General features: G+C 35.2%; 1 protein-coding gene across 8 annotated transcripts; it reads left to right on the top strand.

The window, feature by feature from the left end:
* The first annotated feature begins 10,662 nt into the window (after window positions 1-10,662).
* On the top strand, window positions 10,663-18,700 carry eve (segmentation protein even-skipped). Of its 8 annotated transcripts, none has more exons than XM_089079359.1 (5): window positions 10,663-11,100; window positions 11,289-11,348; window positions 12,040-12,162; window positions 14,078-14,307; window positions 15,850-18,700. In XM_089079359.1, the coding sequence occupies exons 3-5, from the start codon at window positions 12,054-12,056 to the stop codon at window positions 16,765-16,767; spliced, it is 1,257 nt and encodes a 418-aa protein (XP_088935485.1). In that variant the 5' UTR covers window positions 10,663-11,100; window positions 11,289-11,348; window positions 12,040-12,053; the 3' UTR covers window positions 16,768-18,700. The 8 variants fall into 8 exon arrangements, with proteins under 8 accessions (XP_088935485.1, XP_088935484.1, XP_088935486.1 ...); XM_089079358.1 differs by having other exon boundaries at window positions 10,663-11,106; XM_089079360.1 differs by lacking the exon at window positions 11,289-11,348.
* The last annotated feature ends 6,805 nt before the right edge of the window (window positions 18,701-25,505 follow it).

Genomic DNA, 25,505 nt, shown 5'->3' with positions numbered 1-25,505 from the left:
AGAAAGAGAGAGAGAGAGAGAGAGAGAGAGAGAGAGAGAGAGAGAGAGAGAGAGAGAGAGAGAGAGAGAGAGAGAGAGAGAGAGAGAGATTGAGAAAACCTCCCCTTCCAATTCCCGATCCTTCCCCAGCGATATCCCCTCGCACAGCAGACACGCAAGATAGGAGAATCTACACGGAATGTACATGTGTCCGTGCGCGCGCGCGCGCGCGCAAGTCTACATACGCAAATATATATGTACATTATATATACATTTATACAGGACAAATCACAGAGAGAAGTCCCGAAGAGTTGATCCACTCGCAAGTCGAGTGCGACGTGAGTCATAAAATCTATTTAACTTTGAATTCCAGTTATATCCATTATTTCTATTAATATGAATTAACTTTAATATCGATTTTATTTTATTTTTTCCTTTTTTTAGAGTTCCTGTTCTTAGAAAAAAACGAGGAATAAATTAAACTTGAGATTATTAGTCTTGAATTCTTTAATTCAATTGTGTCTATTTCTACCAATGTAGAGTAACTTTATAATCTCGATTTAATTACTTTTTATTCTCTTAAGTTCTAAGAATTAGAAGAAGATAAAGAGTAAAGTAAACCGAAAATAAAAATAAATTAATAAAATTGATAAAAATGGATAAAAAATGGATAGTAAAAAAGAATAATAAATATTTTCGACGTAATTTTCGTCGATGCCCAATATGGATATGGATTGACTTTGGGAAATCCTTTTTGAACATTGCTGTAGAGCGCCGGCACACAAATGCGTCCGGCAGGTACACATATTTACTTGAAACCCTGTAACAGCAAGGCACTGCGGGCCAGTTCGTATATTCGGCGTCTACAAGAAAATGTTGCCATCTAACTCGAGATTAGCGTCAGGGACGCTCCTACTCTCGCGAATTTTCTCCGGCTTATCGATCATCCTGAATCCGCGCAAATAATCTCGGCGTTAGTGCATGGAGGATGAAAACAAGCGGGTTTTCTGTCAGTCAACGTCAGAAACAAAAATATTTCAATTTCTCGTGTTTACGCAAATTAAAAAATTATATATTTTTGCACGTATGTAAATAAATAAATAAATAATATGTATAATATAATATGTATAAATTCGTGTGTTAAAACGATGCTTTTCGCAATTGTAGAAATAATAATTTTATATAACACAGAAAGAGTGATTTTGCTGTAGAATCTAAAACTTTGGTCACATGGAAATCTAAAAATTAATTTTGTTGGGCTATCCAAATTATGTAGAATGTTTAAATATGATGAAAATTTTTTTATTAATTTTTCTAATAATTATTTTGAGTATTCTATAATTATTTTGATGGCCCAACAAAATTGTTTTTTAGATTTATATTTAACAGAATTGTTCCTTCCGTGAGCAGATATTTAAAATATTTGGAAATTATAACAGATGCTTACAATATTGAATATTGAAATAATTAAATAAAAATAATAAATATATTTTATATATAAAAATCCATGAAATAAATTATTTAAAGATTTAGTGTAATATGAAGAGCCAAGTTGTGATTCATTCTACATTATTCTACACATTTTACACTAAATGCTTTTAATTGACCAATCAGAATAAAAAATTCTACCGATTAAACACTCAAAGAACACTTCAAAACACTGAATCGATCGCAGTATTTAAATTATATGAATGAAAGATGAATGAAAGAGAAGTAATAATAAATAGCTTGCGGGGTGAAGAAATTAGTATAAGCAATGGAACGGCGGAGCAACGAGATATTCTCGATTTAAAATCAAAAGCTGCGTCCCTGGCGAACGACCTCGACGATATCCTTCCACAAGGTGGCCATGTTACATTCCCCGAAGCGGTAAAGCCCTGCCGACTAATAAGTTTCATCCCCCGCGTAGTGAGCACCAATTATGAACTTGCTCCGGCCATAATTAAAAAATGTAATTTCGCCGCCAGAGCTCCTCGATCTTCCCTTAACGCCTTAACGATCTCTTACCCCGTTTCTCCTTCAGAGGTATATACACACGGAGGAGTATAACGGATTGAAATATTCACCCTCGCAAGCCCTCTAAGTAACCATCTATATCTATCGTCATCGTTGCCTCGATATTTTGTAATTTTACCTCGTTTCTTTTTGTTACATCAATGCTGGTCTTATATTTATTTCCGCGCGCGTTATTTCCGCATAAGAAGCAACACAATAAAAAAAATAACACATTATTATACAACAAATGTAATTACAGTCTTTCTGAGGAATATCGGGGTTAGCCATTATATTTTTTAATTATCACACGATCTTTAAATTAAAATGACCGTTTAACGACATTGGTGATAATCGAGCGTTCAACGTGTTCACCTCCGTCTCTTCCGGCAGGTTTTCTTCACGCGTCGGAAGGAAGAAACCGGCACTTTGGCTTCCCCGAGCTTAAGCGGCAATTAAAACGAGTGACAAGTGCCGGAATTAGAACGAAATTAGGCGTTCCACTTGAGAAGCTTGTCTGAGATTCTCTCACCGATTGAGTATCACGTCGAGAAGCACTTCGAGGACCAGCAGCAGCCGAGGGATCGGCAAGTCTGGCTCTTCCTGCTTCCTGTTCCTTTAACGTTTTTAAGTTGCAAGAAAAAGATAAAAAGATAAAAGAAAAAGATAAAAAAGATCACGCTGCGTCACTCCGTGGGACACTTCCGTGAAAAAAAAAATTTCTTCCCGCATCGTTTATCGCGGAGCAGATGCGAGCGAGACTCTTTCTCTCTCTTCCGCGGTTCTACTTACACGATACTTCACTTACGACGCGATCAGAGCACAAATGTCGCCATTAAAAATCACTCACCCTACGGAATCCGATTTAGAATGACAAATAGAAACGTGATTTGTCAAAAAAAATTCTTGTTTAATTAATACTACATCTAAATTTAATATTTTAACAGTAGCTCCTTCGTTGAATTATTAATACTTTGATCAAATTTAAAAAAAAATTATTTTCTTACAGTTAATAATTTTTTTCTTAATAATTTTACTTTGATTAATTATACGTTGTAAACTCACAATATATTAAGCTGAATCGACCATTGCAAGTAGTATAGTGATTCAATATTTCGTAACGAGAGGCTAGTTTTTTTTTTTTACCTGACTTTCACTTTGGCGCCTTTTCCTTTTATGCTATGTTCCAAAATTTCGAGAACTACAACGAATCGTGCGCCTTTCCAGGACAAACAGAAAATTGCATTTCTTTTTTTTCTTCTTTTTCTTCTTCCAGAAGATTCTATAGACTTAGAGTTTATTCTCTCGCCTCATTCTCATATGCCGCCTGTAATGCGCGTATAGGTGATGCACAGACATATGAGACCTATAATTTTAACGCCGATTCCGAACGACAAATTTTTTTTTTTAGGAGGTTCTGTGAACAAGGATACTTCTCCTTATTTGCCAAACCATCGAGAGGAGACGCGAGCATATGAAAATATTTTGGATTCTGCCGAGACCTCGAACCCGGGATCTCTAGTGTAGCAGACCAATGCGCTACTACGCCACGCTCGCTCTCAATGGAATTTAATGTCTCTAATTTCGCGCGATCATCCCCTAATTTAATCAGAACACCCGGAACTTCCCGTCCTTTCGCATACCGTTCGCCCACCCCGCCGGTTACCGTCGTTATTCCTCCCCGCCTGTGGAATAAACGGAGCAGCCGATTTCGCTAACTCGGTTATAAACTCGGCGCCGTATTACGCACCGAGGATACGTGCCTCTATCCATCCCTCTTCATCCTCCATCTTCCTCCTTCTCCTCTTCCGCTTCGCAAAACCCCGGCGGGTTATGATGGCGGCTATGAGCAGGTACGCCATTAGCACGGAAATTATATTATAATTAGGAGCACGGGAAAGGACGCGGCCCGTGAAACTTGCAATTTCACGCATAAATCTCTTCCTCGTCCGATCGATTTTCGGGTGAAATAACGTCGCTCGCGCGAACGTTTCAGAATTTTTAGAAATTCTCCCAGAAAGAAATTGAAAATTATATTTAACAAATCTCGAGGTGAGAAAATTGCGATAAAAATTCTAAATACGATTAAAAACAAAATGGATTGCTATCATTGAAAAAGTAAATTACGATTATAATTAACTTTTTAAACTAACTAAAATTGTACAATTAAAATTATAACAATGTATTGTGCATGTTATGTACAATCATTGAGAATTTTATTTTCTACATCAAAACATCTGAGTACACGCGAAATCGAATCTTCGCGTTCCTCATTCTCCACGACTTCGATCCGTTTTTTCTGCCGATGATGTTCCGTCGCAGAAAAAGCGATCGCGGCCTCTTCGAGTATCTCGGAGAAGGAAAGAAGCATCATATCGCACGATGCAAGTGGGAAAGCTGCTTGTCATCGCTGGCAGCCAGATGTGCCTACTTGACCATAAAGAAAGAATAATTAAATCGCGCGGGCACATCGGGCGCGAGGCAGACGATAGACACGATTCGATATGAAAATCTAGATGAACGACGAGCGAGATGAGACGATGATGAATCGTCGTTACACAATTCGGTCCGGTTACCGCGATCGCCGCGGAAGGTGATGGACTTTTGCTCTCTCAATTAGCGTGATCTCACTAAGTGTGAGAGGTAATAATACACCCTGCATGCACGCGTCACGGATCACGAGTCCTGGGGATAGAGATGGGATCAAACCCTGCGCGAGCAGCCTCGTAATAAGCTGACATATGGCAATGAATTTGCGTCCGTTCATCTGGAAGCGAATTAAATTGTCCGCGACGGTGTTAAAATCCGCGGCAAGGATTAAATCTTCATTTCGAAATGTTTAATTTAGATCCTTCAGACGTAAGATTAAAGTCACTCCCACATAAGGACGCGAAGAGATTTTATTTTGATAAATAATGATTGAAAAATAATAACTGACGCGGAAAGAGCAATTTTGCTGAAGGATCTAAAAATTCAGTTAGATATAGATATTGGAAAATAATTTTATTGGGCCATCAAAATTATTATGTAAGACGTTCAAATTGTTAAAATAAAAAATTCTTACGATATTATAATTATTACGCTTAAACAGTCTACATAATGATTTTGATAGTCCAATAAAATTACTTTCAAATCTGTATCTGATTAAATTTTTAAATTTCTCAGCAAAATTTTTTTCTGCAGAAAAATTCGCGAATACTTTTTGAGACGAGAACGAAGAATACGCGCGCGATAACATTTGATCACACTCATGTATACTTACTCGTCTTCGATAGAAAGAGAGATTTTCAAGACTAAAAAATCAATCTTGACTGAAATCAATCTCATGTTACACATCGCGGCATAAAATAACAATTTTTTTTTTAATAATACCATACTTTGTCGATTTTTCGCCCGCAATGAGACGCGGTATTCGAAATCGCGGCACCGGAACTGACATTCACGGATACACTCGAGTCGACTCGAGGCTATCCCTCGGCACGGGAAGACGGCAATAGAAGACAGCGGCCTTTCATCTCGCCGCTCTCGGAACATCAGTGCGATGAGCGAGCGGCGCACAGTGGCAGGCACGCTAATGCGGCCCTAAAAATATCGACGCGACAACAATGGCGGCCATACACACACATACGCGTAACAATTTTACGACCTTCCGAGGACTCGCACGAATTTACATCTCGGCGGGGGGAAACGATTCTTGCGTACCGGACCCGTGAACCCATCAAGCAGCGACGGGAGGAGGATACTCTCTCGAGTATCTGCCGGATCGTAAGGGACGAGATAAGAGAATAGCGTCTTCTCAACGAGACTCTCTTCAAGTATATCCACATGACGAGCATATTTACCGATCTGCTTCTTTTTATCGGCTCTGCGATGATCCGCAACAATCGTCCTTGCGCACTCGGAGGAATTTTGTTAAATTTTTTTTCAAAAAATCTCTCTCTCTCTCTCTCTCTCTCTCTCTCGCTGTTTGTCGAAAAGAACAGTTTTGCTTGCAAAATTAAAAATTTAGCCAGATAGAAATCTGAAAATAATTTCACCATCTAAATTATTATGTAGTTATGACGCTTAAACATAATAATAATACTCATAATAATAATAGTAAAAAATTTTTAAATTGATTATCTTCTGGTAATCAATTTAAATCCTGTGTATAGTGACTTTGAAGGCTCAACAAAATTATTCTCAAATTTATATATTTGACTAAATTTTTAGATTTGCCAGCGAAACTATTCCTTTCCGATTCCAACGTAATTTTTAACGCTGTAAAATCCTGTTAAACGCGGGCTGTAAAACGCGGCCATCCGGTTTTAGGGCCGCGCTCTCTAAATGGTCCTGCTACGCTGAACGCCAATAATGTTGCTAATTCGAGAATATTTATCGTTAAGAGGCTCTATATATAACTGCTCATAACAGTTCGCACGCTATTTACACGGGTCACCCCCGGTTGCAGCCCCGGTGGCGGCACCGTCAGAACGTCCATAAAATCGCGTTCCAATAAACTCTTCCTGGTTGCACGCGCGCACGGATACGCTAATTTCCAGATATTCGCCGATAATTGGCTTAATCGCGCGCCACGTCGCGCGTGTCGAATTAATCGTACATCCCGTATTGCGGCCGTATCCGATCTAGAATCGTAAATTCGTTCGAGAATTCGCACGAAAATTAGCGTAAACGGATCGTCCAATCGGCGAGTCAAATATACGCTGTCTCGAGAACTTACCGCAAACGTTCACGATTTCTTAATAATAAGGATGTTAACAATGAACAGGATTTTTTTTTAACCATCAGAATCTCTTTAGGTATGACATAATCTTTCATAAGTGCATCACAGTCGGAAGCAATAAAACCGAAAACCCAATCCTTTCTTCGAAAAGAGATTTTTTATAGCTAGCTATGACCATGATTTATATTTAACTTAAACTCTTTGAACGAAACATCTATTCAAAATTCCAAAATATCTTTGTGCGTGCGACTTTTTTTTTTTAATACAATTAAGAATCCATAACAATTTCTTCCTAAATAACAATTTCTTTCTAAATTGTAAACGAGTATAATTTACATTCATAGAAAAACGTCGTTCCAATAATTTCCTAGAAATTTGTACACAAATAGCGCCTCAATTATGTATAATAATATTATAAAAAGAACAATTAACAAATTATATGAATCAAGCAAACATGATAATATTAATTATTTGTAATAAATTATTTATAATGAAATTAAATAAATTAATATATAACGTTGTCAATATATATATTTTTAAACTTATAGTCTGTCAAGTAAGCGTAGTCGATCTTGCTCATAGCTAATAAAAGATATGGCTCTAAATCTTTCGTGAGTCAATAGGTCTTTGATGCACTGTCAAGAAAAATTCGATTGTCTTTGTTGATTTCTTGTAAGAGAAACGCGTTAAGGCAGGAAAATAACAATTCCAAAATCGCAGCAAGCTCTGTACCGAGTGAAAGAAGCAATCCGGCATCGTTATATTGGATTCGCTGTCGCAGTCGCCCGATACAAATCCCATCGAAAACGTGTGGGCATACATTAAGTACAAGCTTCATGGAAAACGCACGTACACTTTGAAGCAATTATCTCGCGAGATTCATCGGATTTGGAGGTCCTTGACGCTAGAATGCGCCATCAATTTGGTCACTCAAATGCCTCGGAGATGCCAAGCAATTTTTATTGATTATTAATGCCGGACGCATTAATTTGAACATTTTTTAAATAACTTTTTTATAAATTAATTCGATCACGCTCTTACTTAACAGACTGTATCTCAATGATATTGTGGCATTATGTTTACTTTATAAAAATATTTGTCTAAATTAGAAAAAAATATAATGTCATATTCTATTTACATAAAGTCTATGTAACTATGTAATTATAGTTGAGTCGCTATTTCAGTATCAATTAATAATTCACATTTATTATTATCGTGACTATATTTTTTTAAATCGTATTCAATACTACTTTCGTACTTATTACTTTAAAAAACTAGTTGCAGGTATTTAAATTTTATAATTATCATAAATATAGTTGCCAGAACTATTTTGTTTTCTCTCAGTATAATAATAAATAATTATATTTATGTCACTTTACTTATTTGTGACAATTCTTAAAATAAAAATAAGAAAGCCAAATTAACCTGCATTTCATTGACTGCTATTTAAAAAAAAAAAAAACGAAGCCTACAATAATAGCAATAGTAGCAAAAAAGCCTACAATAATAACAATAATAGCAAAAAACCTATAGAGAAGTGTACAATATAAAATATAATATATAAAATAATAGAAAATTGTTTCAGTTTAGCTTTGTTCCATTCTCGTTATTTCCTTGTTATTTTCTCGTATCCGAAGAACGGAGAACGGCCGTTGATATCCCGTTTGATATCCCATGATTTCGCCGTTGCTGTGATTTGCGGACCGCGCCGGATCGGGGACGACTATGGATTTCGCATAAAGTAACGTTACATCGCGCATGCAAGTAAATTAGTCGCTTAATCAAACCGTTTAATCAGCGGCATGATCGCGACCGCATCTGGCCGAGCTGTTCGCGCCAATTATCTCTCGTCCCCCTTCCCCGACCCTCCTCGCTGACGCACCTCGTGCGCGCACCACCGGATACACTGACGTAGCTAGAGAGGGGAAGATGCACTCTGAACGCGAGATTGTTGTAGAATTGACTAAATCTATCAATGCATCAGTTTTGCACTGATCGAACGAGCGCAGAGAGGATTCTGAACTCTTTTTTTTTTTAAGGAAGATTTTAAAAATATCCAAAATATATATATGTACAAGTTTAGAAGAAACGTGACAAAAAAAGTTATCCAATTAATTAGATTATTTTTTTAAAATAATATATGTTTACCAAGCAATTTTGTTGCATATTTACTTTTTTACCTCTAAACAGTTTTTTTAATTAGTTTAACTTTAATTTGTGCATTATATCAAATGAACCCTGTACGTTTTTTCAAATTATTGTAACAATTCTCATAAAAAATCGTTCTCAATGAAAAAAAATTTCAATTTCAGTTCCAAAAATATTAGACTTTCATTGAATATTGATTGTGATTTATGACATATTATTAGATGTATAATAGTACTTAAAAAAAGCAAAGGAAATGCTCGAGTAAATAGCTTTGCCAAGCACATAAAAAAAAACTATGAACAAAGCAAAATTCACACTTCTTTATCCTTTTCACCAAATCATTTGAAGTAGAGTAATTTTTTTTAAGATGAATTCTTCGCACTTTCTAAAAGAAACAATGATAAAGCGGGAAAGCCAGAAATAATGAAAAGAAACTGTTTAGAAATAGAACAATATGCAACAAAATATAACGGGAAAATCATCATTTAAAATTGCGCTATTGATGCGCTTTTAAAATAAGTGAAAGTCGCGCTTTCTTTGTTAAGTAAAAGAATTTTTTTTTAGTTTTCCTTAGTTTAACATCCACAAATACATTATATTTTAACAAAATTTTTTTATTTCAATAAAATTGTTTTTTCCGCGGATAACTATTATTACATAATTGTGCTGAGATTATATAATAAATAATCTTGCAGTCAATGTTGCTAAAATATTATACATAATAATGCAATATTATAAATGACATGAAATTTCAAAATCTCACAAGTTTGCAAATTGATATTAACAACAATTGTTTAAAATTTTACTTCATATTGCAGTAAAATTTCAAACATTACAATAATATTACAATGCATTAATTGCAAAATATAAATTTAAATCACTCGCTGAGTGATTTATTGTTAACTTTATACGCTGAGAAATTATTAATACAATCACTGACATTATCACAAAGATAGAAATGATTTTTAGAAACTTTTAACATCCTCAAATATCATCTTTTTACAATAAAATATTATCTCTTGGAAAACTGTGAGCAATATTTAAATCCACTTTCACTACTGTCATTTAGAAGAATTTATAAATTTTCGTCAGATTTTACGACGATATTGACTACTAATATTTCGTGTCTTTTGTTAATAGTGCGTGAAACTTTAGTTTTATTTAATACAACGTGTAATAATTTTCAATGTTTAAAGAGCGTTATTAAACAATGATATAAAATAAAAATATTTTCTATTTTAATTATTTATAATAATTTATAGATTCTGCTTTTTAATTTTTCTGAAAAACTAAGAATGTTTCTTTTAACAAAAAAAGTTATTAATGGTTTTACTTTTAAGGTCCGTGAATAATCTCATTATAGTCATTTTCACTTTAACGGAGATTTCTCCAAGATTTACGATTTTATGGTATTTTTAAGCATCCTAGGTATTAGCTAAAGATTTTGCACTTTTAAAATTTCTAATATACCACATTGTTATAGAAACTATAATAAAATATACCATTTAAAACATTACATTTATTGATTCAAACAAAATATAGATATCAAATACACTTTTTTCGATTTTATAAGTATTGTTAATTATTTTTTGTCAAAATTATATCTTTAATTTTATAATTACACTAATTTAAAAAGATTTCCTGAAACAACTTGAAAAAATTAGATTTTTTATGTAAATTTTTAGGTATTAAACGCAAATCTGATATTTAAATTTTTGTATCTTCTTTGTAAAATTATATTTTTGAATTTTTGTATGTTAGAATTTTAAAAGTAACAAATTATAAAATTCATAAAATATAATATACGAAAATAGCATATAATATTTTATATATAATATACATCAATATATTTTATTTTTATTTTATTCGATATAAAATAGCATTCACATAAATTTGTAACATTTATAAAATCATAGATATATAAACTTTTGAAAGTTATATTCATCATTTTTAGCATTCAAAAAAATTTACATGCGATCATCACATTATTTAAAATCTATGGAAAAGCAGAATTGTTGGTTGCATTGTATCTTTTGTTTGGAGATTACAATTGTTAAGTTTTTATTGTTTCTTGGAATCTCGAAAAACCCAAGATTGCGAGAAGGACAATTCGGTCCTGCCATCTCCCACCAAGCCGCCTCGTCATACGCCTATGGCGTTACGCAACTTCGAGTTATTGGCTCCACCCCTCGTTGGAAGGGATACTGGAAGGCGAGGAATAACCGAGTCTCCCCACTCGGAGAGCGCTGAGAATGACGGTGATGGTATTATATATAAGCGGTGTTCGCTACTTTACGAACATAGTTCAAGTTTCTCACGTGTAGTACCAAACGGTTTAGTACCAAACAGATCGCGCGCAGGAGAAGAAGTAGTCTCGTTGTCGTGCACGCGTGACAAGTGTGAATAGTAACACGTATCTTTTTTCCCTATTATTTATATTTCTCAGAGAGAAATCGCGAGAAGTGTGATCCCGGTGAGTACTCCGGTAGAAAAGAAGACAACACATGTAAGTCACCACCTTTGATTCCCGTAAATTTGCGATTTTCGCGAATTTTTGCGTAATAAAATCGAGAGTTATTCTTTCACATTTATTCTTGTTTATTCTTGTTTAACTAACATTTCTCCCGGGATGTTTTGCGAAGTTCCGTGTTCGCTAAGAAAAATTTTCAATTGTAACGCATTACGGATAATAATATTGTACATATTCATTTGTCATTCGCATCTTATGTAGCGTTCCTTGTACGATTTTCCGCGTCAATAACATACCGAGATGTAGGCGTTTAACGAAAAATTTTGAAATTCTAAATCAACAGACTCGCGTTATTCCGCGTTCGCATGCGTCTCGATGATAGAAAATTATTGTAATCGTTCGAACGTGCTTGCGCAAAATATTGATGATTATTAGTGCAACTAGCTGAATCGACAATGAAATAATATCTTTGGCCGTCAACAAACACGCGATCATCAGCTATTAATTAAAATCCCGTTTTAAATTCGTATGATGGCTTGCATTTTTCTTCGCTCGATATTTGTGATTTTGTTTAAGGAAATTCCGATCATTTCGAAGTTCTCAATTTAGCATATTAATGTCAAACACATACGGATGTTCGAATATTGGCGGCGGCCGAGCACGTGTTATATACACGAGTGACGCAACAGAACAAAATGATTAACATACATGTATGTTTTGGCTGTAGATTAAAGTGACAACATGAAGAACAATCACTACGAGGAAGAGAACGACGACAATATGGAGGAGGAGGAAAACATTATCGTCGACGGGGTGAATAATTCGTCGCGCAGCTTGCATGTCGATAATGGTGAGTTTCATATGTTTTAAAGAGTCGTCCAGCATTATAGGATGCATTATTGATGCATTTTTAACTGCGTGTTTCTTGATTAAAAACTAAAACATTTAATTTTGTATGTTAACTCAGACATAGCCTGTTATGTAAATAAAAGATTTTGCTATTTTAATTGTTTTCTTATGATGCTGGATTTACCTTGTATGTACGATAAAAAAAAAAAATATGTCAAAATATCAATATCTGTACTTATTAGTAAAAATTTATAGTACGACATAGTATGACAAAAAAACTGTATTTCGTAATATTAATATCTATGCTTATTGATAATAATTCGTACTGCATATCTGTAAATATCGATATCAAATTCGATCTTTATATTGTCCTTCTTAAACATTAACTATTGATTACCGATGATATTGAAATCCGAAGTCAGAAATAAAAAGTACCTATATTACAAGATAATATATCATAACCGATAATATATCATAATGAAAAGAAACGAGAGAAAAAAAGGTCGATAATTGCTTTTGCGAATGAAGATATTAGATTTTATGAGTTATACATCAAAATATTGAACTTTTGGCATTCGTAGATGCTATTACCTGAATCGAAATAAATTAGCTTCAAACCTTAAACGAAATCCATTGAAAAGTTAGTAAAGAACTGTAAAATTTATGAGGGATAATAGAGCTACCTGGAAAACATCTCAATAGAGAAATATAGATTCATCTGTCCTTAAGTATTTTAAGCGACGAAGGGTGTGTAATAGAAAGTATCAATGCGAGAATATGCAACCGGAAACACACAATATTAATATTAAAAATATTATTTTTTATCATTTTAAAATAATTCGTATTTTCTCCTGATATCAAAAATAGAATTTAAAAATCCGACTTTAATATTCCATCAGAATAAAAAAAAAAAAATAATTAGAAAATTCTAAAATCAAATTATCCAAAATCAATGTTTTTAGTAACAAAAAAAAGATATTAATTTAAATAATAAAAGTGATCAGAGACTTCTATTCATTAAAAACACAAGATTTTTGCCGGAAATTATAACTTTACTGCCACGTGGTCTTCTTTCAGAAAACAGAATTTCTTCACGTGATTTACATTATTACACGTGGTCATGCTTTCATATGTATATCCTGCAAACTGTTAAATGTGGAAAATTTGTATAGGGACAATAAGACAACATTGGTTAGGAAAAAACCTAAGAAGACTTTTCTCCCAGATACCATAATTCTTCGATTTCTCTTTTTTACATGCCTGAAATCGCCTGCTGATCAGTTTTTGAGTCGCTTTTGACAACATGATCTACGTTACTTACATTATGCATTCTTTCTCATGAAAGGTTTGTGACAGACTTTAAGTATTTTCTACTTCTGAATGCAACGCCGTTGTCACATTTGCGACATGTGCGTCATTGTGTTGCATTAACGGCAAAAGATAAACGCACAAATTTAACCATTAAGTATCTGTAAATTGTAACTAGCAACATCTCTTTTGAAAACTAAAGATATTATGCGTCAAAATTCTCTGAAGTTAGCGGCGTGACAAAAAAGATCATTCTCGGCAGCTTTCCGCATTTTATTTCCCTGACATTTTAAGATAGAACGACCTGAACGATTTCGCAGTTTTGGCAAACTTTGAATGGGCAGAACGAATCTCTGTACTTAAAAAAAAAATGAAATAATGTAGAATGAGTTTGAAATAAAAGCAAAATCGAATCTATTGCTAGAGAAATTTACTAATTAATTTACTATTTATTTATTTATTTTTTTTTTTACTTTTTGCATATAATAATTTTATAATGAAAATTTCACTTTCACTTAAAATTCCATTCTCTCGTTTTTTTTGGTTTCTTTTTTCCGAAATAATTCGTCAACGTGGAAGATTATAATGTTCGTTCTTGTCTCATATAGAACCGCAACCATCGACTTCGCGTGGGATTACACACCCGCCTCAACAGCAGCCTCAGCAACAACAGACGCCGATTCCTCCTATAGATCCTAACGTCAGGAGATACAGAACCGCCTTTACGAGGGAACAATTAGCTCGCTTAGAAAAGGAATTTACAAAAGAAAATTACGTAAGTCGGCCGAGAAGATGCGAGCTAGCCGCACAGCTTGGTCTTCCAGAATCCACGATAAAGGTTTGAAATACACTTAGATGTAGTCTAAAAATTGTTTTCCTTCTTTTAAAAGATAGAATACCTTCGAAAAAATTCGATGAAACCGCGTATTCAAATGCATTGAAAATTTCGTGTTAGATAAAAAAATAATAAAAAAGATATCATAATAATCAAGGTCAATCTTCTTCATTGGATAAATGTTAGATTGATTGCCTTTGAGTCGATCGAGAATGAGCAAATATTTATTATGAGATTCGATACACAATGACCTCACGATGTAATAACGTTTTCCATTAGCGCTTTCGTGTTTGATTAGTATCGCAAGAAATCATCGAGAAAATTTTTCAATCATCTAACGATTATAAGCATGCTTGCTATGAATAAAAAAAGGTCGCTTCTTTCTCGCAGATTTTTATCCTTTTTTTCTACAATTTCCTTTCCCCTCTGAAATTCGTTTCTTTCGCAAGAATATTCAAATGAAATTATTCAAATACTCCGTGTATCTCGATTTAATTTCTCACACGACCGCCGTGCCGGCGAAGAGCCGGGGGCTTCGAGCACCAAGCGGCTTAATAGAAGCAATTAGTGCCGTTTTTGTTCGCGCGGGCCGCCGAGAGCTGCCGGTTGTTTCTTGCCGGTTGTTTCAGCTGCGGCCATATTTGATCGGCGATTATATTATAGCCTTGGGAGCGATTCAGCGCCGCGATTCTTGGCCTTTGATCCTTCTCTCGCGTGTCCCGGTGGCTGGCAGTGCCGTAACGTAATGTCGCGAGAATTTCGTCGTGGATCAAAACGAGACTTCCTCACGTGGCGTTCGTACGAGCGGAGAATCGTATATCAATGTTTCGGTGACCGGTTTAGTTACGGCCCTGACCAAGGGGGGGGGAGACCGGTCGGGCGAAAGTGTTAAACGGCTCAATTAGCGACTGCCTCGCGGCCCACCTCGGACTTTAATGGATCTCTTAATTTCTCGTCTCGCGGCAGCTCGCACTCGCTTCGGTTGGCGGTCGTAAAACAGCGACGGGCGGCGGAGAGGAGAGGAACGACGGTAAGGTGTTAAACGACGGTAAACGTCCCGCACGAATTACCGGTATAATCGTTCGCCGCCTCCGAGAGTTGCCCACATTCGTGAATCCGCGTGTCCGACCGCTTATCTAGAGGAGACACATCTAGCCTTATCTATTCTCGTTCTATATAACAGACATGTCGGTTCCTATGCTCCAATATTCATTGTCGAACGGAAGCTGCGGAAAAGCCCCGCGTCAAAACGTTGAAAAAAAATTAAATAATTACGAAGAGGTAGAGTTAATGATTTTTACTGATTATACGGAATCCCTCATTCGTTGAACTCGAGAAATTATTAATACTAAGTAATTATTAATTAATTAGACGAAGATTCTGTCTCTTTACATTTGTTCCATCTAATTCTATATTACAAACCTTTAATTAGAACATCACGCTATATGTATATCATAAACACTTTTCGTAACGCATCTTGCGAATGATTACAATTTGATTATAGTCGAAAAGATTAATTACAATCGCGATCTCCTTTCATTACAGGTGTGGTTCCAAAATCGGCGCATGAAGGACAAGAGGCAGCGGTTGTCCATGACGTGGCCCTTCCACGTCGCGTATGCGACGGATCCGGCGATCGCGGCATCCCTGTTCGCGGCCGCCTCGAGCTCTCTCACGCACATGGGTTATCCGCCGACTATGTCAGCGACCTCGCATCTAGCCCCCTCGGCGACGGGGTTCTCTTATCAGCGTCTCCCGTTTCCGAGCCCGGTCTCCGCGCTCCATCGACCGCATCCGCGCAACCTGACCGCGCCGTATCTGTTACCATCGCATCTACCCCAGCCACCTGCCCTGCACGTCCTGGGCATTCCGACGCACTCGACGACTCTCGCCAGCCACGTCTTTCCTCCCATGGGCAGCTCGTCATCGTCCACCTCCATGGGCTTCCATCGACAGATATTCGGCTCAGCCGAGCTCAGCCCGGTCAACTCGGACACCTCGGACAACCCCAGCGAGTGCGAGTGCAGCATCAACGGCTGTCAACAGTCGCAGTCGCAACCGCACCACTCGTCTCAGCAGCCGCCGCACCCGCACGTGCACCATTCGCATCACCCGCGATGCCTGAACCCGAGCGTGACCTCGGCCGTAACCTCGAGCCTGGTGCAGCAACGCGATAGACTCAGCGGTGGCGATCAATCGCAGCAGGTGAGACTGAACGGTATGAGCATGCCGATTGTAACGGTAGTGCCGTATGACAACAATCCGAGCACTTCATACAATCACTTGGCGATTCCTTCGACATCGGGAATGTCATCGTTGTCGTCATCCTTGCCCTCGAACCAACCTGAGCAGTCGCAGCAACAACAGCCACAGCCGCAGCCGCAGCCGCAGCCCAAGTTGTTTCAGCCATACAAGAACGATTCGACAGATGATGACAAGCCCAATCGTAATGGTACGATATAAATATTATAATTTTTAATATAAAGTAATAAAAAAACGAAATGAAACAACATGAGATATGATCTTGAATTTGCGTTTATTCAAATCATATCCCACTGTTCTGTATATATACTTATGTGCATGTGTACATATTTATATATATGTATATATTGCGCTCTTCCTAATTATTCAATCCCTATATACGTCGTATATCGCATGGTTATTATATATATATTATAATATATATATTATAATTTGCATATATGTACGTTTTTGTACATATACATGTTTAAAATATTTATTTGTTTATTCACGAATTTACTCGAATTTACCTTGTAACAATAGTCTGACATTTTTTAATAATTGTTATAAATAGTGAATTAAATATAGTAATTAAACAAAGTAAATAAATTAGAGATCCGGATAATTAAGGAGAGCGCGCCCCTTAGATAATACGGCCAACGTCAAAACATGATAGTCGATACAGGGTTTTCTTCTAACATTCACACTGTCGTAAGCTTCAAACAGCTCGTGTCTCTAAACTTCCGATTGCGCGTGCATTTCCGCAATTTTGCGAATTTGTCCATCTGCACAATTGAATCCTGACGTCGCTCCTTGAAGTATCGTGATATAACGTAACACAGTGTATACATACATAATACATCCGTGCTAATTATCCCTTGTGGAAATGTACATTTGTAATTTGTTACGGATGTATATGTATTGTAACGAAGTGATGACGGGTGAGGAAAGATAATGTGCTGATCAACAATTTTTTATCACATTAATTTTAAGTTCAACATTATAGTTCAAATTATATAAAAATATTAAAAAAAAAATAAAAAGTAGAGTAGAAAAGAAAAAAATAAATATTATACATAAATATGTATATATGTATATATGTATATATGTATATATATTTTTTCTTTAATTTTTATGATATAATCATAATTATCGGGCAAAATTTGTTCAGATGTTTTCTATCAAACATATAAATAAGTGTTTGTGATATATGCCTTCATATATTTCTTTACATTTATTTATATATGTAGTATATGCATGAACACAAATATATTCAAAGTCAATAAATATTCAGATAGATCCTGATAAAATTTTTCAGTATCAATTTCTTTTGACATAGTGAAAAGATCGATAGTGAAAAAATTAATATTATTTGTACATATTTGTTATATATATACGTATGTATATATATATATATATATATATATATAATATTTATTTTTTTATTATTTTATTAGTAATATTATTAGATCGTAAGTATATAAGTAAATGTTTTTATTTTTTTATCTTAAATTAGACATACTTTTAGTTTCGTTTTTTAATTATCTTTTTTATCTTTTTTTACTTTACTTCTAGTATAATTACAAAAAAAAGTATTTTTTAATTCTGATTTCTTATTTCTTATTTCTTAATTCTTATTTCTTTTTTATATTATTACGAATAATTATTAATAATAATTATTATAAATTGATGATCTAGCACTTATCAGACTCCGATAAAAACGATAAAAGTGACGAGCTTCCGTTACTCCCTTCTCCAACCAATAATAATGGTGGAACTTTCTGTTGTTTCATTATGATTTTCTACATTTTTTCTATATTTTTCATTTTGCGACGAAACACAATGATTTTGTCATTAATATCTTTGTCATTAATACGAAACAAAATTTTCATTGAAAGAATGAATAATGAAACATACCGAGAGAATGAGTGTATAACCGAAAAAAAACAATATAAGAGGCGATTTATTATATTTCTGACGACTTTACTTTGTTAGTTCACTTTTATATGCGGAGCGAATGTTAGAAGCATATATTTATTAAAAAAAAAATTGTTATTATAATCGGCGAAAAATTTTTAACGATGTAACAAGCGTCGCTATGTATTATAGTTGAAAATGAAATAAAGATCGAAATATACGGGTTAATAATTACTATGGAGTATCTTTTAATTAAACACGATTCCTCAGATCGATCCATATCATGAGATTTTATTAATTAAGAATCCCGAAAATATCATCGGCAACCGCGTCCTAATACAATATCGTTAATTTAACGTTAAATATTAATAAGAGCGAGAAAATTGAGTAAGATGCAATGAAAAGTTCCATAATTAAATTATAATATAAGTATTAAATTATTATTAAATTATAATTTATATAATTTTATTTAATTAAATTAAATTTAATTAAATTATAATTTAATTATCGATATCTTTTATTCCCTTTATCATCAATTTTAAATATTTAAAAAATATTTGTTTCGGAAAATTTCAAAAAATAGCCACTTATAAATTGTTGACACTTTTGGTTTTTGTTTTCTTTTTATAATTTTTAACTGTTTTGTTTGAAATAATTAAACATCTATGCGAAATAAATTTGACAAATGATGAAGTATATATCTTCATTTACATAAATCGCGTAACTTAATAAACCTGTACCTGTTTCCACATATCGATATTTTTCAACAAAAATTAATCAGAATTTTGTGCGCATAGATTATTATATTTAACGTAATCATATATGTTCCATAATCCAGTATAAGCATTAAATATTACATTTGTATTTTAATATTACATAAATATATTTTTCATGCGCGTATACATGTGTATGTAAAAAAACTCTTCTATGAAATATCTCAACGTCTATTCAATCACATGTCTGTCACATCGGTATTCATTGTTTCGTATTAAGTAATAATTTTAATTTTCCCTTGCCCTTTTCTCTTCCTTCGCAGTAGCGAGGCTACATATTTCAAGGATTATTGCTCTCAAGATAATTAAATCTCTTCGTCGCGTTAATATCACGTCACTGAGCGATTTGCAGAAACGACGTCAGGATGGAACTTACCCGCGTACGGGACAGTCGCGTAAAGCGGAGACTCCGGGACGCCATTTTGCCGACAATAAAATATCCTGGATGCCCGGGGGCTGCCTCTTATCTTTCCTATTATCGATAGCTGGCCGTGGACCAATATGGCCACGGCAGCGGTTGCCATGACTACGTTCGGTATCTCGCTTCGGGACGGGGGCCCCATCATCCGTGCTATTATCGCGCTTCGCCGTAAATAAGGAGGAGGCACTCTCCCTCATCTTCGGAGGAACTCGGCTCCGGAACGCTCTCTCCCTTTCTCTCCGCCTCTCCCCCCCCCCTCTCTCTCTCTCTCTCTCTCTCTCTCTCGCGATTGTGCGAAGGGTGGCGGGAGAAATCCATCTCGCGCCCACACAATATCGCACCGTTATTTCAGACTGAGCGAACGCTGATCGCGGGAAGATGCGTTTTCGAAAAAGAATGCCTTTTCATTTCTCTACACGTCGGGACGGAAACGACGCGTGTTGAGCGGCACGATGGGCATAAGCGCCTTTACAGCACAATAAGAACGCAAGGTACGCGTCGTGATAAAATAAAGGAGAAAAAAAGGGACATTTTTCGTAACGTGGAATAATATGAAAAAAATATAGGCGTAACATAAAGAGATGACGGACGTGTATCGCGTTCATAATCATGAAGCACGTGGCGTTTCCACTCTTTTGTGGTCGGTGCGAAAGGAAGTTAGCGCGGTTAACGAATACGGAATAGTGAAACGTTCTCATGGGTGGGCGAATGGCAAATGGCCGATCAATGGGCGAAGGTCCGCCGCTCGTGGATGGAAGGACCGAGAAAATAGCGGCGATAATATCGCTGACGAGAGTCGCCGTATTGGCTGCCACCCAACGCGAGCAATTCCGGTCGGTCGACAAACGATAAGCCCGCTACGATCGCAACCCCCAGGCCTCACCCCGCGTCACCCCCCCCCCCCCCGCCCCTTTCTCTTTCTCGGCCGTTACATGGAGTCGCGAGCGTACGCGCGACGCTCGAAGGCCGACCCTATCCTGGATCGGCCTGGATGGTCGGTGGAGGTTTCATCCCCGAGATACAAGGGAGATAAGGAGATGCAGCGCTAGATGTAACGATCGCACGTGGCTATTACCGCACCACGTCGAATCGGCGCATCTTTTTGCGATCCGTCGACCTCGGGATCGAACCCCTCTCTCGTGACCTTGACATAATATTTTGACATGCTTGAGAAATAATAGACTCCTGACGAGGCTTGGCATTAGGAAATTATCATTTAACGCGTCATGTGATCTTGTTGTCTGAAAATCGGAGAAAAAAATTATATCCTGTCTTCTATCTCGCCCTTGGATTGAATATCCAACCCTTATAATTGAATATCAATTATGTAGAGCTTATGCTCATCTAAGTTGTAACTATTCCGGACTATTATTTACTAAGTAGCCTGTAAGGGAAAAATTCTAAAAATTCTAAAAATTCGCTCAAGATTGCTAACATATTTTAGCATCATATACTATTATTAAAGAGAGAGCAAACTAATGAAGAGCTATTTTATAAATTTAATTTTTTCATCTTTCCTCTGTGTGATTGAAAATATGTCATTATTCGGCTCTGACCAATAATTTATCTTCTTTCTTTCTTTTTTAAGAAGAAAGAGAGACACTGAAGAAATTCTGGTTGAACAGTTTAGTTGCTAGGATATTAAAAGACAGAGAAAAAGAGAAAGTGAGAATATCCCGTAACGTCAACTCCCATATTTTTTTTTCTTTTTTCTCAATTTTCTGTTATACTCGTCCGTAACGCTCTTGGTAAAAGATGAATGAAACACATCTTATTGAAATGTCACTATTATGGCCAACGGCCAGTCTAGATTAGATTTAGTCTAAATTAAAGAAACGACTTATTTATTTTTTACGACTTATTTATTTTTTGCCGCTCTTAATATAACAAGTACTTTTTTTTAATAACATAAATCAACAAACGTTTTTCTATTTTTCTTGATATCCGTTGAGAAACAAGGATAAAACAATACTCGTGTCACTAAAGGGAGAAAGCACGGAATATTACTATTAATAATTATACCTTAAAACAAAGATTTTTTTGCAAATATGTTGAAATATCCACAAAAGAATTACTCTTTAATTACTTTTTCTATATCCACAATTGCTCAATTTAATCAATTAATACTAATATTATTACACGAAAACAGTCACAAATTTTTATTTAGCAAATAACTCTTTACACTTACTTATTTTTTTAAAAATCTTTTCTTATTAAACGATCGATTTCTTAAAAAACGATTGCTCAATCGTTTTTTTTTCTTTTCATTGTTAAAGTTTTCATTTTTATTCGGTTAAGGAACAATTCTTCGGTATATGTTTCACATAATTATTTTTATTCGCAATGTTAACTTCCGATTGGTATAGTTCAGTTAAATTTATTAAAGTGTATAAATGCATTATGACCATCTCATAGATCTGCATATATATGTTTTCGCAAGTTTGTCGAGTTAATCGGAACGTGTAGATGACAAAATTGCATAATGTCGCAAATACAATACACACGTTTCGGCTTGAGACTTGACAAGCGTAATTGAACGTGTATGGCCGGCCTAAGATATAATAAATCTTTCAAAATTCTTATTTGAATATAGAGACGGTTATAATTCAAAAAATATAACATACATTTTATGTTTTCAATAGAAATGCTCTTTGTCAAAAATTTGAAGAAAATGAAAAATACGTACTCTACCAATATTCTTCTCGTTTCGTAATGTAAAATATTCTCTTTGATTTTCTAATAAGAATTCCTCGGACGTAAAAGTAGCGTGTGGAAAATAATAGAAGTAAAGGACAAGGAAGGTCATAGGAAGGCCTCTCGAAATTTTCAAAAGCGGGCAGGGTTAGTGTGACGCGTTCAGAACAATAATTTATTTGACTCACCGAGAATTTACGAGATCCGATATTGGATAATGAATCAGGTCTCCCTTGATGGAATTAACTCACCTATAGCTTCGGCCCTCTTCGTATAGCATGTCTGTAACCTCCGGTGTAACCTTTATTAGATCAAAGGAGGAAGGAAGAAAACGCGCGCGGAGCTCGTCGGCTTGTTTTACGGGCGGCATGTTACATCTTTATGGGAGTGCGTAGTCGCGGCTTTATTCCATGGCATCCAGTCTTTATTCGCGAATAATTTCCCGGTGTGCAATAACCCTGATGCGGGCTAATCCCTTTGTTATAATCGAAAATTAATCGAAAATCTCAAAGAATCTTAATAATTTATTTGAACTTATGAAAATTTTCAAGTCAAAGGAAAGAGGTAGAAAAATAGATTTATTTGTGATATGCTTATTTTGATGCTTTATTTGTCGAAATATTATAAAAACAACGGATCTTATTTTGGACTGCATAATTTTCTCATTTTTAGAAAAAACCAGATATATTAAATATTAGTAAGACACACATTACACACATCAACTTTTCTTATAAAATGACGGATCTTGATTTGAAAATACCTTAGGAACGCTTCAGCGAACCATCATGTAGGCATTTCAATTGAAATGCGAAAAATAATATAAAATGATAAAACATGGACATGGAATGAACTCTATTTTCATGAGCTCTATACATACACATTTCGACATAATAAATTAATAAATGTCAAATAAATATGTTAAGATTAAGCCAGAATTAAATATATATTCCAAACTGTTTATGCCTATTAGGGCAACGAATCTGTGAAGATTCAACTGCAATACTTTTTTATAAATATAAATATATAAAAATAATCTAAGACAAGTTTCACAGATTTGTAACCCCATTAAAAAAATTGTGTCACTTACCGATCCGATGCGCAACAGCGGAGTGAATCTGCCACGTAGCTACGATGGATTCTGTAACATAGAAACAGAACATTTAAATTATAATAGCGCTCTAAATGATAGATTTTTACAAAATAGCTTTTACGTATATTGAATCTACATATTTGTTTTTCAATTAAATATTCATTAAAATAATAAAATAATTTTCAATAAAAATCTTTATAGAAATAAAAGCGTATAATATTTTAAATTGTTTTTCTTTTCCAAAAAAAAAAAAACTATAAATTTTAAATTATCGAAATTTAGTAATCCAAATAAATGTGAAATTGATTAATTTGATGTTGAGAAAGAAAATATATATTTACCGCAAGGTTGCTCCGCCGATGCTCGATGCCTCTCTTAGGCCTCCTCCTCCTCTCAAGATGTCGGGTCGTCGGATGTCCTCGCAGCACAAGACACTCGCGTAAAACACTCGCGAATTATTATAATCGCGCGCGGACTAATTTAAATAAAAGTCTTTTAGTCCGATCACTTGTACGGCACTCCCGAAGCAGACGGCTTGTGCGGCGCGACGAACTGGTTGTAGTTCGTTCATTCACTTGAAAATCGGCAGCGGAAAAATGACAGTCGATTAAAAAAACCGACCGATTAATTTGCCACATAAGAGCCATTGAACAACTCGTGGCTATGCTGTGTTAGTACATTATTAATAACAATAATATTACCTAACGTAAATATTAATGTTACTAATAACGGTGCAACGGGTACTGTTAGCTTCTTCGTCTTTGAGATTCCGTTGGGGAACCCAAAGGAATCCCTCGGAATACTGAGCCCCTCTACCACGTCAAGGCCGTACCCATTGGAGGGGTTATTGTTTATAAAAATTCATGAATATCAAAGGAATAAATCACGTTAAATATATGTATATACTTCATTAGAGATTCATGTATATACGTCATTTTGATGCTTACGAGTCGTTAATCACGCACGTTAAGAAACATTTACTATTACATTCATAAGATACAACACAATTTGGTATCATTTAGCATTAAAGAAATGTGAAGAATATGATGCGTACTGCGACCTACCCCTATGAACGCTGATGAGACGTTGATAGCGCGCGGAGTGCTTGTAAACATGTGACGTAGCAGCCGCGGCACGTAAACTCTTAACTAACAACAATGGTTTGGCTAGACGAAATTCAACACATATTAAAAAAATCAAATTTAATTTAAACACGAAGCGTTATAACATCTTTCGATAATGAAACATTATATAATATAATCGTTATATTTTACTTTCTAAATTTCTATTGTCATACATTTGCTCTTTCATTTAGAGTGCATTGTTTGGACGCTTGTGCGTTCTGGAAACATTGTTTTAGTTTCCTTTGACGTAAATATGAATAATAAAAATAAAATGATGCTTATGGCGCATGAGCGTCCAAAACGAACACACTCTCAATAAACTCGTTACAATCTACTTGAGATACATATGAATGATGCTTCTCTGCTTTGTATAGATATATCTTATATATTTTATTTGTTATAATAAACGATTGATACAAACTAATGCAAATTGCACTTAAATTGAGAATTTCAAAGCAAAGAAGCATCATTCCAGGAGAATTTATATTGAAGATACTTGAATTAGATCATTAAAGAAAATCAGGAGCAGGAATAAATATCCTTCGGAATACGCAATCGTGTCGTCATGTGAAGGCAATACCCGTCGTTACAATATCGTTTATATTAAAATAAATTATTACTATGCTTCAAAAGATAAGCGTTGATCAGTGAATACGAGTCAGTTCCCGTCGCCCGGAATATTATCAAATAAAACAAGTCGTCTTTTGATATGTACGTATAAATCCGACAAACTCATCATAACTGCGCGAGCTACCGACGTTTATTATAACATGCATCGTAAGATGTTCTGAACATCATTATAGAATTCGTCGCGACTTCGATTCGAAAAGAAAATATGAAAATGCGGAGCGATACGTAATACCACCTGCTCGCACGAGCGGTCGGTGGTCGAATGATAACGCGTTGCGCGCGCGTATACAAATAACCCGTCGATTGTAAAC

This window comes from Pogonomyrmex barbatus, unplaced genomic scaffold, assembly GCF_055798465.1.
Source record: "Pogonomyrmex barbatus isolate J1 unplaced genomic scaffold, ASM5579846v1 scaffold3, whole genome shotgun sequence".
NCBI lineage: Eukaryota > Metazoa > Arthropoda > Insecta > Hymenoptera > Formicidae > Pogonomyrmex > Pogonomyrmex barbatus.
Note: the sequence above shows the minus strand (reverse complement) of the source record. Positions and strands in the feature narration are given on the sequence as shown.